The sequence below is a fragment of the Saimiri boliviensis genome, chromosome 3 (genome assembly GCF_048565385.1).
Source record: "Saimiri boliviensis isolate mSaiBol1 chromosome 3, mSaiBol1.pri, whole genome shotgun sequence".
Lineage (NCBI taxonomy): Eukaryota > Metazoa > Chordata > Mammalia > Primates > Cebidae > Saimiri > Saimiri boliviensis.
The window spans coordinates 77,876,842-77,893,927 of NC_133451.1; the positions used below are offsets into that span (position 1 = coordinate 77,876,842).

The window sequence follows — 17,086 nt, forward strand, 5'->3', positions numbered from 1 at the left end:
TGGGAGCTTAGCCCCCAGGCTGACTTTCCTGGTAGTTTTTTATACTAGTTAGAACTGTATGTAATATTAAAAGATTAGCATTAGCAGTTTCTTTTACATTATCAACATTTTAGAGTCTTGAATAGAATAATGTGATTTTAGAAGTCCTTATTTGAACCCCCAACCTGCTTTTGAGGTGTAGAGGTGGTATCCCAGTAGCTGGGTGTAGCCGCCAAAACTCACTTCAGTGTGATAGGGCCTGGTCTTGCTCTCGACAGGTTTCAATGGGAGCCCAGTGGAAAGCACTGGGTTAGTGATTACGAGTATCATGACTGAATGAGACTGCATGTATGCTACTTTACAATTTAGGTAGCATCATTTCATGTCTTCTTCTTGGACCAGTGGATCTCAGGGGTTTCCAGGCCCCCAGGAGCCCTGAGACCCTTTCAGTAGGTCTGCAAGGTTTTCATGGTACTATTAAAACATTATTTACCATTTTCGCTGCATTGATATTTATACTGAGAAAAGCAGTGGTGGGTAGAACTGCTGGAACCTTAATACGCTGGCACCAAAACAAACTACACGTAGTAGTGATCATATTCTTCATCACTAAGCACTCACAGTAAAAACACAAGTCCTTCTTTGACTTGAGGATGACCTTGGAGGAGCAATAAAAATGGTTAAATAAAAATTATTAAACCTTGGCCCTTGAGTGACACAAAATGAAAAGTACCCGTAAAGTACCTGCATACCGAAGTACAACATGTATCTCAAAGAGAAGCACTTGTGTGACTAAATTGTGAGTGGAACTCTCTGCCTTTCTCGTGGAATACTATTTTTGTTGAACGAACAACTGACAAGCTGTGGTTCTATGGCTGATATGTTCTCAAATATTAAGAAAGTGAGCCTGTCACTTCAAAGAAAACAGCAGACAGTATTTATTGCCAATGATAACATTTTAGGTTTTAAGAAAAAATAAGAATTTTTTGGATAATTTGTGTGTCACTATGACTTATAATTTCCTGATGCTGCTGGTATTCTAATATAGATAATAATGTGATTTTCTGATATACAATGAAATATGTCAACATTTAGAAGTTCTACATACACTGTAATACTAGTAATACTGCTACATAAGTGCATCTTTTTTTTGTCTCTGGTTCTTGAATCAGAACTTAAAAATTATTTTCTAAATGATCAATGCATTATGCCATAAAATTATGGATGGGTAAAAAAATAAATTCAAAGTGCAAAACAGCCCCATGGATTTTAATGTCATTAGAATATGGAAAGTTGATTGGCATCATTTTGAAGTCCACATAGTAATCAATCTTTAAGAAACGTAAACTATTAAAAAACTTAAAACTATTAAGAAGCAATGATCTGAAAAAGCAATTATAATATTCTAGCTTGAAAAACTGAAAGCCTTTCCTTTAAGATCTAGAACAAGACAAGGATGCTCACTTTTACTGTTACTCAACATAGCACTGGAAGTCCTAGCTCAAGAAATCAGAAAAGAGAAAGAAATAAAAGGCATCTAAATCGGAACAGAAGTAGTCAAGTTATTCCTGTTTGCACTTGGAAAAACCTAGACTCCATTAAAAAAATTAGAACTGAGAAATTCAGTAAAATTGCAAGATACAAAAATTAACATACAAAAATCAGTAACATTTTCATATGCCAACAGTGAACAAGCTGAAAAAGAAATCAAGTAATCCCATTTACAATAGCTATAAATAAAGTAATATACATTGGAATAAACTTAACCAAAGGCATGAAAGATCTATACAATGAAAACTGTAAAACACTGATAAAAGAAACTGAAAAAGACATACAAAAAAAATGGAAATATATTCCATGTTCATGGATTGGAAGAATTGGTGTTATTAAAATGTCCTTACTACCCAAAGCAATCTACAGATCCAATGCAATTCCTATAAAAATACCAATGACATTCTTCACAGAAATAGAAAAATAATCGTAAAATTTTAGTGGAATCACAAAATACCCAGAATAGCCAAAGCCATTGTGAACAAAAAGAACAAAACTGGAGGAATCACATTACCTGACTTTAAATTATACTACAGTTATAGTAACCAAAACAGCCTGGGACTGGCATAAAAACAGACACAAAGACCAATGGGACAGAATAAAAAATCCGGAAATAAAACCATAAATCTACAGTAAACTCATTTTTGACAAAGGTGCCAAGAGCATACATTGGGGAAAGGACAGTCCATTCAATAAATCCTGTTGCAAAAACTAGATATCCATATGTGGAAGAATGAAACTAGACTCCCTATCCCTCACCATATACAAACATCAAATCAAAATTGATTAAAGATTTAACTCTAAGACCTAAAACTATGAAGCTGCGAGAAGAAAACATTGGGGAAACTTGAGGACTTTGGGCAAATATTTTTTGGCGAAGACCTCAACAGCACAGGTAACCAAAGCAAAAATGGACAAATAGGATCACATCAAGTTAAAAAGCTTCTGTACAGCAAAGGAAATGATCAACAAGTGAAGAGGTGACCCACAGAATAGAAGAAAATATTTGCAAACCACCCACCTGACAATGGTGGTTAATAACCAGAATACATAAGGAGCTCAAACAACTCAGTAGGAAAAAAAAATCTAATAATCTTACTAAAAATGGGCAGATGATCTGAATAGACATTTCTCAAAAGAAGACATACAAATGTCAAACAGGTATATGGAAAAAATGCTCAACGTCACTAATCATCACAGAAATGCAAACCAAAACCACAAGGAGATATCCTCTTACCCCAGTTAGAATGGCTGTTATCCAAGAGACAGGAAAGGGGAGCACTCCTACACTGTTGTTGGGAATTAGTACGACCACTATGGAGAACAGTATGGAGGTTCCTAAAAAAACTAAAACTGCCATGTAGTCCAGCAATCTTACTGCTAGGCATATTTACAAAAGAGGAAGTCAGTACATCAAAGAGATGTCTGCCCTCCCATGTTTACTGCAGTACTAGTCGCAATAGCCAAGATTTCAACTCAACCTGAGTCTATAGATACAGAAAATGTGGCACATATACACAGTAGAATACTATTCAGCCATAAACAATGAAATACTGTCATCTGTAACAACATGGATGGAATTAGAGGACATTATGTTAAGTGAAATAAGCCAGACCCTTCCCTCGCCAAAAAAAAAAAAAAAAAAAAAAGACATTTTGCATTTGCTCACTCATTCGTGGGAGCTAAAGACTAAAACAAGCGAACTCATGGAGACAGAGATAAGAATGATGGGTTATGAGAGGCTAGGAAGAGCAGCAGGGAGGAGGGTGGAAAGTGGAGATGTTTAGTGGGTACAAAAATATAGTCAGAATGAGTAAGATCTAGTATTTGATAGCACAACAGAGTGACTCTAGTCAATAATTTCCTGCATATTTGAAAATATCCAAGAGGGGAATTGGAATGCTACTAATAGAAAGGGATGATAAATGCTTGAGGTGATAATCTATTTAGTTTGATGTGACTATACATTGTATGACTGTATCAAAACATAACATGTAACTCACAATATATATACTTACTATGAGCCCATAAAAATAAAAAATATTCACCACCTTTTCAGACAATTTATGTATGAGGTTGGATTTTCTTCATGCTTCAACCAAAACAGTGTATTCCTGATGTGACTATAGTAGGGGTGTGACAGACACACTTTTCACAATATGACAGCTAGAGAATAAAGCTCAGGAAATGAGCCAAAACCATGCAGACATGTCTTTTTCCATAAATCGAGTCAAAACAAAGTATCACAACAGATGGAATGCAGAAGCAGACCTGAGAATCCACCTGTCTTTTATTAAGCCAGACATTAAAGAAATTTGCAAAAAATGAATTTGCAAAAAAACAAAACTTTTTATGGTTTGGAAAATATTATTATTTTTGGAGACACAGTCTCACTCTGTTTCCCAAGCTGGAGTGCAGTGGTGCAATCTTGGCTCACTGCAACCTCCACCTCCTGGATTCAAGTGATTCTCCTGCCTCAGCCTCCCAAGTAGCTGGGATTACAGGTGTGTACCACCATGCCTGGTTAATTTTAATGAATTTAGTAGAGACGGAGTTTTGCCACATTGGCCCGGCTGGTCTTAAACTCCTGACCTCAAGTGATCCGCCTGCCTCAGCCTCCCAAAGTGCTGGGATTATGGGTGTTAGCCACCACACCCAGCTGGAAAATATTTTTTACAGAAATATGTAATTTATATTAATACATCATGGTTTTATCATTGCTATTTTTAAATGAGATGACATATATATTTTAAATCTCAGTTTTAATTTCTAATATGACTACTGATAGATATAAACCAAATAAGCAAGAGCTATTGTGTGTGTGGGTTGGTCCTTGAAGATTTTTAAGGATCAAAGAGTTCTCAGACCAAAAAGTTTAAAGCAGCCCTATCTTAGACCCTTCCCATCCTCACAGGCAGCTGCTGATATAGGAAAACCCTATGGAGAGAGCAAGCGCTAAACAAGAGGCTTTCTAAATTCCCAAGCTCTTTAGAACTGAAGCCTTGGCGGTAATTCCTATTGAGGGATCTCCAAAACACCATGCTCTCATGGTAGCTTGGCTTGGTGCTATCTCTAGCAAAAGTAAAAGAAAAAAAAAAAAAAAGAGCTTTTTAATAGGTGGGAGCAAATGAGAATATTCGTAAAGCAAAAAGACTAACCCAGTGGTGGGCCAATTCCATCAAATGGTCAAAAGTGAGGCATTGAGGGAAAATTTTGTTGAAGATGAGAAGCAAATGGCAGACAAGGGACTCACTGAATCACTGAAGATCATTTGCATGTTTGTTCTTTCAAACTCTGAATTTCTGTATCCGAGAAGTCTGCAGTGCCCATACATGACTGCAACCCATCACTAGAACATTAATAATATGGGAATAATACAGCATTAATAATATGGGAACTGCTCTGAGCTTTCCCCTTTACCACTTTTTTATTTTTGAAGAAATTGCTATTGTTTTCTATTGTTTTAGTAATTCTTGGCATTCCTTTATCTTCTGCTACTAAACTGGAGCTGCACTGAGGTAAAATTTGTAATAAGCAAAATATCCTCAAATCTTGGGCTCTGCTCTTCAAGCTTAAAATGAATTTAGTATCTTTAGAAAGAGGAAAAGTAACATCATTGAAACAGCCTAAATAAACTTAAAAAGTGTGTTCTACACTCTTCTTTACAGAAAGGCTATTTTAAGACCAAACAAGCTGTTAACAAGAACAATGGATTGTGAGTTCTAACACTCTCAGACTGAAGGCTGAACTGGAAAAGGCCAGCTGATAACAGTGACTGCTGTACTTGAGGTGAGGGGCAGGACACTGGAATATGCCTGATGTGACTACAGTAGGAGTGCAAGAGAAACACATTATATGTATATATGTGTGTGTATATATATATATACACACACACACACACACACACTGTTGCTTACTTTTCACAATATTTTGGCTAGAGAATAAAGCTCAGGAAAAAAGAGCCAAAACCATGCAGACATGTCTTTCTCTACAGGTCCAGTCAAATTTGAGGAGACATCTCCAGAAGGGGCTTGCTTTTCCCTGCTGCCATCCACATACACTCATCAGCCCTGGGAATCCAGCACAATTAAGAATCTCAGACTGTAGCAAGCCTGATTTTTAAGGAGGGATCAAACTGAACTGAAACGGGAACCCTAACTGTCAACACTTCTGCAATCTTATGCAGGTGCTTCTGAAAGTGTTTACAACTAGAAAAGAACTACATAAAGTTTAGGAAGTTATTAGACCTATTTTTTCCTTCCCTGAATAACTGACTTAACAACTTTTCTTTTTCTTTCTTTTGGTGATAAATAATAGGTATTTATTTGAAATAAAAAAATTACTTAAGTACCTGGACTATTGCATTTAATCATGTATTGTAATTGTGTTACTCTACCTTTTTGCATCAGAGACAAATACACAATGAACATTCAGATATCACAGATTGCACACTGGATAGTAATTCTTCAGGTGTTTTACATAACCGCCAAGAAACAGATATTGGAGTCTGCAATATAGTACAAAAGTCCACAATCAATCCAGTCTTAGCCAGTATCTTCAATTTACTTCTTTTGCTGTACAAATAATTGGCCATTACTAGGGCTTACAAGTTAATAACAGGACAAAAAATATACATTGCACTGACACAAAAAGTCAGCTGTGTTAATAGTCATGCAACAAGTAACCAAACTTGCTGAAATTAAAAATACTTTCTAAAAACAGTTTTAACGGCATAAATATTTTATACACAGTTCATTTACCAAAACAAAATGTATTTAAATGATACAAAGCAAAAATAAGTTTCTACCAACTTTATACATAAGAAAGTGCAAAATAACTTATCTAGAGTGTTTTGCTATTATCCAGACAGATGGCTGCTATGGGCAGCTATTCTCTTCTTCAAAAGCATGACATTACAGTTGCACACTACACACAAATGTTAGAATACATGGATGAACAAATGAACAGGTGGATGGATGAATGAACAAGCTACGAAGATCAGGCAGGAGCTCTGTGAGGTACTCTCAGAAAAAGAATGCAGACCACACATAGGGAGATGCACATGTTGACAACAGATGCTGGTAAATGAATTTACATGGAACACAGAAAGATATCCAGAGAAATAATTAGTTCATGTATGTGAGTGTACTTGTATGTGTGAGTGATTCTGCTGATTTCTGCATTAGAAGCAAAAAGAAAAGAAACCTGATTGAACGAAACAGTTGCCCACAGCACCAGCGGCCAGAGGAAATACGACCTTGAGGGTTTTGGTTTCCACCTTCTAGTCATGGAAGTTGTGTCAGAAAGTTTAAAAGTGTTCATCCCATATAGTTTCCTATTACAAAGAGGAATAACCTTTAAGTTACTACATACACACATTCATACAGTCAAGTCTTTAAAGAACACCTCTGTCACTGGGTATGGGATAACATGGTTCATGGACAAAAGAAGACGCTTCTTTTTAAAAAGTGTAGAATAACACCGCTACAACTCATCTAGAGGGCCAGACAGGGGCAAGGCCCACAGTTACGTGATAGCACAGTTTCTGCAACCGCTGAACATCCGCATTATTTATTAGAACTGAAGATGGTGATGGGGGAGGGAGGGTGTGGGGGGAGTAAGACACAGAAAGGAAAACAGAACACAACTTTTCTTTAAGTTGAAGTATTAATGCCGATAATCCTTTTATTAACAAGTATATCTGAACTTTTAGAAATGGAAGTGTTTTAATCAATTTTGATATGTAATCATAAATAGACTGTAGGCTCAAACCCAGGTAAATAAAGATTTAAATTTAGTAAGCGTAAGGCACTAAAGCAGCCTTTGTATTTTCTCTTGGAGACCTAGTTATCGTTATCAGGAAGAACAAATTTGTTCTTAAGCTGGTTTCAGCCCATGAGGTACAAGATCACCATTGTACCAAATGCCTATTTTTGAATGCATGTGCATATATGTGCATTTTAGTGCATAAGTGTGCCTCTCACCAGGGCCTAAAGACGGAAAGTTGGAAAAGCCAAAGCCGCTGTCCTTTGCATGATGCCTCTGTGAGGGTGTGAAGGCCTTTCCTTTCACACCTGTGAGGGTGTGAAGGCCTATCTTGGGCCATTAATGATTCTACATTTTTCAAATCACAGGGCTTTTAGAATTGTTCATAATATTATCACTAAGTTTCTGAAAATGTTAAAATCTAGATTGTTTCATTTTTTAATATATATTATATATATATATGTACATAACACACATTTAAAAAAATCCCACCACCAAGCCTTTTCTCTGTAAACTAATCTCTTAGCCCCTTCCAGCTTTAATCCCCCTGGATTTGTGTGTTCTGTATCCAACTAGTAGAACAAATTAAATAACTAAATATTAAAATACTGTAATTATATTCATAGCAAAAACAAAAAAATAGACATTGATACAGTATAAATCTCACTGTTTTCAGGTAGATGACATTAAATGGTAAAGGTTAATTTTAAGCCGTTGTGACATGATTCAGTTTTACAACAAAGTTTATATGTTAATTCTGTACACTTTTTTCTTTTCGTTTTTTACCCTTTTTTTTGAAAATAAGCTATAGTAGAACAGTGTCACCAAAGACACATACTTACTATGTTCTATGCAAGATAAGCTAATTTTGGGTTACATGCAAATATATTTCCATTAGTTGAGACAGGGCTGTTTCCTGCACTACATCAGTCATCTGGCCACCTTTCTGCAATGCTAAGGTATTCTTTGACCAAACAGCAGTCCACATACAAGTTTAAAAGGGGCCCTGTTCATGTAGGAACAGCACTGAGGTGGTACGTAGCCAGGTACAAGACGCCCAAATAATCCTAGTTTATCTTACAGCTGGACTCCTATTCCCCCACACAGTTTCCTAAAGAAGGTCCACATTATTTTGGTTACTAGCCTAGTTTAAGTGGAGATACTGTGGGCAACTTGAAAGAAATGACATCAGGCACACAGGCTGAGTTGGAAAGGAAAAAAAGACCACTGATAATGTCTTTGGGAATTTAAAAAAACATATTTATAATTAATTGGTAAGTGAGGGATCTCAGACAAACCATAAGTAGTTCATTGAGTTAGTGGTTTAGTTTGAAGTTTCATGTTACAGGCAGTTAAGTCCTTATTTAGAAAAAAGGCCTTTTATATCTATTTACAATATACATAGTTACTTGCAAAGAAGTAGGATTTACAACCATTTTCTAAAAGCCTTTTTTTGTTGTTGGTTTTTCCAAATAAGGATGAGTAGCTCTATAAAAATGAGATGCAAGAAAAGACAGTTAATAAGTAGCCTGGAGACAGCTACTGCCATCACGGAGAACTGGATATCGAAAATGTTGCTCCTAGGAAACACCTCATATTCTTCTTGTGCTGTTCACCTGAATCGTGTCTGCCCCATTCCTGTACTCTACACCCGTTTTATTCAGTGATCCCTTTGAATTTTAACACTTCAAACACGTGGTATGAAGAGATGTGTAAACGGAGACTGTTTTCAATGCCTTCCAAGCTGGGACAGGAGAATCGGGATGGGGTCTACAGACCGTGGTCTCCACTCAGCTTGTTGAATCTTCAACAATTTCGAGGTCCATCTTCTGAACCTCTCTCATGCTGTAAGTTATAATAACAGTTCTGACAAACACGCACCGGGGATGAGATTTTCAAGCGTTTGATTTCAGATTGAAATCGACTGCACCTAAAGGAAAGGAAAAGTCAATGAATTACAGGTCTTTTCCATTCTTGATCACTGGCACCAGAAACATTAGTAATTCAATGGAAAGCTTGCAGTAAAATATCAAAGGCCATACTGGTTTGTGTCACGTGGCTGAATAAGGACTAAAAGGAATGCTGTATTGTTTCAGTCTATGAAGAAAAGTAGTATTAAATCAGGGAAGCTATTTCTTTGAAGAAAATTGAAAAAATGAAAACAAAAAAACAAAGTTAAGATTTTCCTACACAATAAGGCCAAGGTGTCTGAACAGCGGTGTGAGGCCATTCTACCTGTACAGACTAATTCTCATGGCCTATAAGCTTGGGAGGTATGTCAGTGTCTTTTCTTGGAGCTTGACATATTTCTCTTGGAAATTAGAAAAACTCATTAGTGGAAATTTGAAGACTCACTAGTGAGCTAATGAGTATCTAATTTCAAGAGTATTACTAATGACTCATTAGTGAGTCTTCTAATTTCCAAGAGAAATACGACAGTTTGATCACTATCAAGTTCCACTGTGGTTTTAAACATTTTGATTTATCCACTCCTCAATCATTTCTTAAACAGGTAGACTGGCTTTCCTTTTCCAGTCCCAATACCCACATTTCCTATTTATCTTGTTAGAACTATTTGAAGGAAACTATTCTTAAGAGATATTCAAATTATTTAAGACGTATTCAGAGTTCCTATTCCTGGAATAAAGCTGGGTGTGATTCAGGATGTGGTATTAAATCACTCAAGAAATTAAAAAAAAAACATTTTTTAGAGATGGGGTCTCATTACATTGTCCAGGCTGTCCTCAAACTCCTGGCCTCAAGTGATCTTCCTGCCTTAACCTCCCAAAGTACTAAGACTACAGATGGGGCCACTGTGCCTGGCCCTGAAATGGAGATTTATGTTTAGTCCATTAATCTACCAGTAAAAGTGTCCAGAGAGTAAATTAAGTAATATAAGCTTATGGACATAAAGAATTGCCACTGGGCCTTATAGAACCCTCAAAAGTATCAACAGCTCTCTGCCATAGAGACCACAGGCTGTGTGTTCTGGACAGTACTTCCTTCTGTGCCTGCTTCATTAGAACTTATCACTGTTTGGTCAGTTTCCAATAACGCTTCTGTCCAACATTTAAGAGCAATGGATAATTTCAAAGAATTATCTATATTTAAACAATATTTTGAAAAGTAAACACTACAAAGAACAGATGTATGCCAGCTTACATACAAGAATGCTATTAGAAATTACTAGATTAATAGGGTGGGTGTCAAGGCTGACACTTGTAATTCCAGCACTTTGGGAGGCTGAGGCGGGTACTGCTTGAGCTCACGGATTTGAGACTACCCTGGGCAACATAGTGAGACTTTGTCTCTATGAAAAACATAAAAATTAGTCAGGTGTGGTGGCTCTCAACTATAGTCTCAGCTACTTGGAAGGCTGAGGTTGGAGGACTGCTTGAGCCTAGGAGACCAAAGCTACAATGAGCTGTGATTGTGCCACACTGCACTCTAGCCTGGGTGACAGAGGAAGACCCTGTCTCAAGAAATATATATATATGCCTAGTGGCTCTGTGTTTTGAAAAGCCTGCTCTATAAAACCCATTATAGGCTTTTAAATTTAGTTTATTGAGTTGGAATCTCGCTCTGTCGCCCAGGCTGGAGTACAGTGGCGTGGTCTCCACTCACTGCAACCTCCGCCTCCTGGGTTCAAGTGATTCTCCTGTGTCAGCCTCCTGAGTAGCTGGGACTACAGGCACACACCAGCATGCCTGGCTAATTTTTGTATTTTTAGTAGAGATAGGGTTTTGGCATGTTGGCCAGGCTGGTCTTGAACTCCGACCTCAGGTGATCAGCCCACCTCAGCCTCCCAAAGTGCTGGCATTACAGGCATGAGCTACCATGTCTGGTTTATAAAACCACTACAGGTTTTATAGAGCAGGCCTTTCAAAGCACAGAGCCACTAGAAAGAATCCTCTGCCAGCCTCACAGAAATTCCCATAGGAAATAGCTGGCAGCAACACTCTGGCTGCCTCATCTTGAACCAGACTGCTCAGCAGAAAAGGTTTAAGAAATCAAATTATGGAACACCTGTTTTGCAGACTCTGAACTTGGCACTTTACAACACTCATATATGTGATCTCATTTAATTCTCTCAATAGCTCTAAGAGGACTGGTCTTCTTACCCACATTTACAGATGAAGAAACCGAAGCTCAGAGATGCTCGGTAACTTGCTGGCATTATGGTGACAGAAAGTAGCACAGTGAACATTTGGTCAGTGTAAACCCAAAAACCATGCCCATACCAACAAGCCAACACTGCCTAAAAACCCCAGGAACTGCCTCACAATTACACAATTTGAGAATAATATGATTTCTGTGAAAGCATCTCCAGAGCAAGGCAATATAAGCTTTAAAGTGTATTGTCCAAGGAATCCTTTCTGTTGTCTGGCAGGGAAAGTAAAGACTGTGGATGTGCATCTGGATCCTGGTGTAGGACAGAGGTAACAGTCAAATCTATAGCCCTGGGACCACTAACCTTTCATATGGGGGAGAAATAGATCTTTGGCTCATGTCATATCCAAAAATAAATTACAAATGAATTAAAGACTTAAATGTGAATAAAACTTTGAAACTTTTAAAAGAAAATAAGTAAGATCTTTGTGATCTCAGGAGAGGAAAAGAATTCTTAAGGCACAAAAAAGCAAAATTCATGGAGAGTAGTAACTGTGACTGCAACCAATTAAAAAACTTGCCTGACTATACACACAAACACACACAAGTTAAAATGCAAGCCACAGACTGGCAGAACATATATGCAAGATATATAATAAAACACAAAATAGCTTCTCAAAAAAAAAAAGCAAAGTACCTAAGAGGAAACCCAAATAGCCAACAAACATAAAAAGATGTCTCGCCCAGGCGTGGCGGCTCACGCCTGTTAATTCCAGCACTTTGGGAGGCTGAGGTTGGCGGATCATGAGGTCAGGAGTTCAAGACCAGCCTGGCCAACATAGTGAAACCCTGTCTCTCATAAAAACACAAAAAATTAGCTGTGGATGATGGTGGACACCTGTAATCCCAGCTATTCAGCGGCGCCTGTAATCCTAGCTACTTGGGAGGCTGAAGCAGGAGGAGGAGGTTGCAGTAAGCCAAGATTGCGCCGTTGCACTCTAGCCTGGACAACAGTGCGAGACTGTCTCAAAAAAAAAAAAAAAGATGTTATCTCACTAGCTAGTAGTGGAAGTTAAAACAACAAAGCACTACTTTTTAGCTATCAGATTGGCAAAAGTGGAAAAAGTTTGGCAGTAACACTTAAGAATTTGGAGAACTTCCATGTCCTGTTGGAAGTAATATTAACTAGCACTATTGTTTTGGAGAGTAATTTGTCAATACCTAATTAATATCAAGAATAAAGCTGTATTTTATCAATTTCATTCCATCTCTAGAGGAATTTCAGCTTGTGTATTAGAAGGGCATTTACAGGGATGTACACTGTAGCATTATTTATAGTATTGATAAAAATTCCAGCTTGTGTGTAAAAAACCCTGAGAGGGCATCAAAAGGGAAATAAATGCTGATTAATTCATATGATAAAATAACTGACCGTAGTTAAAATGAGTATATTAGAATAAGTTATCTATATAAGTGGATTTCAAAAACAATGTTGAGTAAGAAAGTGACAGAAGGGTAAAAACAGTATACTATATAAAGCTGAAAAGTGAAGTTGAAAACAAAACAGTATTATGTAATGTTTACAGAAGCAACACATGCTCCTGAAAGCATAAAATCATGGAGAAGGGGTGTGATATTGGTGAAGGGTACAAAGAGGATACTTAACATGTATCTATAGTATTTATAAAGACATTTCACATACAGGCCTCTAAATTAAATATAATGAATTATTAGCATATGTGCATTCTGTATCATGGATGACAAGGTATTTGTGACTTTTATCATAGAAAAATTTCCTAATTGTAGTAATAAAGAAGAACAGAGAAGGTGAAGACTGGTTCATCCTAACACGGCATACTGTAGTGGGGACTCCAGGGCAAATTAGAACCTGTGTGCAGAGAATAATTAATATCCTTAGAGCTTAATCAAAGCAAATTCAAAAAGCACGTATCTTGTCTTACTTCTGGCAGAAGAGCTGACCACAGTTCCTGCAATGGTGTCGTCTTTCTGTGAGTGAAAACCTCACCGCGCAGCCCGAGCAGCTGTCACCACCTTCATCCTTCACCCAGTGATCAGCAGCAGAACGGCCTGGCTGGTCACTCACAGACCAGCTGAAAACTCGGCCTCGACTGTCACCAACGAGGATCCTACTGTGATCCCTACAGGAGACACGACAAAGAAGGTCACTGCATGGAAGGCCTCTGTTGTCTGTGATCTCCTTGATGCTCTCTGGTTTTGGTGGATGTGTGTTTTGGGGTTGGGGCTGATGAGGGTGCTGGAGAGACCGCTTGATTCACCCAGGGAAGTAGACAAAAACCAAACTGAACCCAAATTTATACTTTCATTACAACTTTCTTTGGCTCACCCTTGCTGTATCTCTGAAGAACGAAAAAGGTAGTTTTTTCACTTAAAAAAAAAATTCAGAATTAAAATCCAGTGTATAGGCACAGTGGCTCACACCTGTAATCCCAGCACTCTGGGAGGCCAAGGTGGGTGGATCAATTGAGCTCAGGAGGTTGAGACCAGCCTGGCCAATATGGTGAAACATTGACTCTATGAAAAATACAAAAATTAGCCGGGTGTGATGGTACGTCCCTATAGTCCCAGTTATTTGAGGGGCTGAGGTGGGAGGAATGCTTGAGCCTGGGAGGTTGATGCTGCAGTGAGCTGTGGTCGTGGCCCTGCACTCTAGCCTACGTGACGGACCAAGACCCTGTCTCAAAAAAAAAAAAAAAAAAAAAGAAAGAAAAGAAAAGAAAAATATCCACACACTGACAGGTTCTTCTTCAAATTTATCTCTTTGAGCTATGTATGATAATACAGATGAAATCTGTTTTCCCCAAAGACTGGGCTGGAGTATATGGCCCTTGGCTAAGCAAATGACTCAGAAGGGATGAAGAGCTGGAAAAAGCCTGACACTTACTTGGAGACGCCCAAGGCAGTGACCTCAGCTGGGTGTGCGTTGTCCTTTCGATCAAAGGCTGTGTGCATAGTCAGCTTACTCCTGAACACCAGCTGCCGTTCCCACCGGTACCCTGGAGTGGAGAAGTGGAGGACATGACCTACTCAATTGAGGGAAGCCAGCCCTGGGGAGATGTGCTCTAAGACGGTGGACTTAAACCTAGGGTACCTCAACATGCAGTTACAACAGCTTTTCCAGCTCTCGGCAGCTGCTGCCTTGGTTGAAAGTAAAGCTATCGAGCTTAACATTAACATGGGCCAGGCTGGGGAAACCTCTCACTGAAGGAGACTGATGAGAAGGGGAAATTTTCAATGCAAGAAGATGCATCCAATTTCTCCAACTGAGGACCTTGCCTCTAACTCTATTCTGGGCAAAGTTACCTAGAAATGCACTTTTATTTATTCATTTTAAATTAGATTTCATGAGTTGTGAATAAATGCAGTTTTTGGTTTGAGGTTTTTTTTCTTTGAAAGATGCCCAGCATATTGCAAATATCATTGTAGGACAGAAACTTTAAGTCCACTTTACACTAGAAGAAACTGTAGGTCACAGAGCACAGCCACGGTGGGGCCCAGGGAGAGCTAGACCCCACTGCCTTAATTCACCAACCCTCAGACCACATACAAGGAGAAATAGATACCAGACTTCAAGTTACCAGGTTTCAATCTGCTGTAATTCCGCACCTCAATGGGATTGGGGTGGGGGTGGCTAAGGGGGCCCTGCAGATGGGCTCTGGTCTGGCCCTCTGAATAGTTCACAAATATGAAGCCGTCTTTCTCATCTAGGCTGAGCTGGTCAGACCAGCGTCTGGAGTCATCGGAGCCACTGTCAGTACACCAGGCGGCTGTTGCACGGCAGGAGGCTGCCCGGGGCCTGTGGCTGGTGCTGCTGGGCTGGCTTGGAGTGTCCTTAGGGTCCTGGCTGACGCTCTGCTCATCTGCTTCTGAATCGCTGCTGTCCTCATCTTGCGCTTCCTGCCCTGGGTGAAGCATTGAGAGAGTTGGAATACACAGAACCATCAAAGTTACACCCAGCTTTGTTCTACTAGTTTTTTTGCTTCCAGTTATAAGCCTCTATAAACATAATATTTTAAGCTAAGTGTAACAAAAAAGAAAGTGTGTGCCAGGATTTTTGGCTAGAGTACAGAAAGCAAAGAAAAAAAAAGGTAGAATTTCTGAAAGAGTTTATAAAAAATTTTGGCCAAAATCCTCGGCTTGGCATTCAGCCTCTCACAATCTGGCCAGAACCTGCCTTTGCCTCACACTGCCTGCCGTGGTGCAGCTAGACAGTGTCACTCTAGCTCTGTCCCTGCAGACCTGCTCCTCCAAGGGTGAGCTTCCTCACATGCCGCTGGTGCCACCCAGATCCATCTTCCCAATCTCTGTGTGTTCTGACATCACGTAGCTTGAATTCAAGGCACAGCTTAAACGTTCCTATTTCTAAATCATCCAATTCCATCAGGTCAAAGTATTCTCCCCCTTTTCAGGACTCCTTTAATAGTTCTGTGCCTCCTGAGTTCTTCAAATTTTCATCTTAAACTATTACTTTTGGATATTCTTTCTACAAGATGGTAGAGAGAAGGGCCATTGTATATAGAAGTCAATGACTCACAGATTGGTGAGTTATCTTATTTTCAAATTTTATTTATGTATTTATTTTTACAGACATAAATCTTGCTCTGTCCCCCAGGCTTCAGTGCAGTGGAGTGACCATAGATCACTGCAGCCTCAACCTCCTGAGTTCAGGGAATCTGCCCACCTCAGCCTTCTGAATAGCTGGGACCACAGACGCATGCCACAACATTTAGCCAGATTCACTAATCTGGCTAAAGATTAGTGAATTATTGATGACAACTTTAATTTTGAATTTTGTTCTTCTTCCTATTTTCACTGTTATTTTGCATTTCCTCATATCAACTCTCTACTCCCTTGCAATAAAGTCTACTGGAGGGAAAATGTATGAGAAACAAGTATACCTGGCCCTCCATTTCTGTGGGTTCCACATCCATGGATTCAACTAATCTCAGATGGAATATATTTGGGGAAAGAAAACTGTATCTGTTATTGAACACGTGCACATTTTTTTTCACTGTCATTAGTCCCTAAACAATACAACATCACAACTATTTACACAGCATTTATATTGTATTACTAGTAATCTGGAGATGATTTAAGGCAGGCGTCCCCAAACTACGGGCCCGCAGGCTGCATGCGGCCCCCTGAGGCCATTTATCCAGTCCCCTGCCACACTTCAGGAAGGGGCACCTCTTTCATTGGTGGTCAGTGAGAGGAGCACAGTATGTGGCAGCCCTCCAACGGTATGAGGGACAGTGAACTGGCCCCCTGTGTAAAAAGTTTGGGGATGCCTGATTTAAGGTATACAGGAGGGTATTAGTAGGTTTTATGAAAATAGTACATACACCATTTTGTATCAGGGTCTTGAGCATTCTCGGATTTTGGTATCTAAGAGAGGTCTTAGAACCAACTCCCGAGGACACAGAGGGAAACTGAGCCCACCACACAGTTATTTTTTTTTTAATAAGACAAGTATTTTGTCTGTTTCCTACTAAGTAGGGGTCTATAGGACTAACATGAATGAAGTTTTCACCCCAGCGGCTTATGATGAGTTCTGAGGTCCACAAACAAACAGCTTTGGAAGCGGCTTTAATTTCCAGTGAACCCCTAGCTTGTTTACCTTTCACCCCAGCAAATGCCCACA

At 39.0% G+C, this 17,086-nt stretch overlaps 1 protein-coding gene across 9 annotated transcripts in view; it reads right to left on the reverse strand.

Moving 5' to 3' along the window:
* Positions 1-6,067: 6,067 nt before the first annotated feature.
* WDFY3 (WD repeat and FYVE domain containing 3) overlaps positions 6,068-17,086 on the reverse strand; it is a 292,916-nt gene continuing 281,897 nt past the window's right edge. For all 9 annotated transcript variants that reach the window (XM_074396388.1, XM_074396384.1, XM_074396387.1 and 6 more), the window contains 4 exons: positions 15,024-15,347; positions 14,330-14,441; positions 13,368-13,565; positions 6,068-9,226 (listed from right to left, as the gene is read on the reverse strand). In XM_074396388.1, coding sequence (XP_074252489.1) covers positions 9,103-9,226; positions 13,368-13,565; positions 14,330-14,441; positions 15,024-15,347 — 758 coding nt within the window. In that variant the 3' untranslated portion in view covers positions 6,068-9,102. The remainder of the gene's footprint in view (positions 9,227-13,367; positions 13,566-14,329; positions 14,442-15,023; positions 15,348-17,086) is intronic.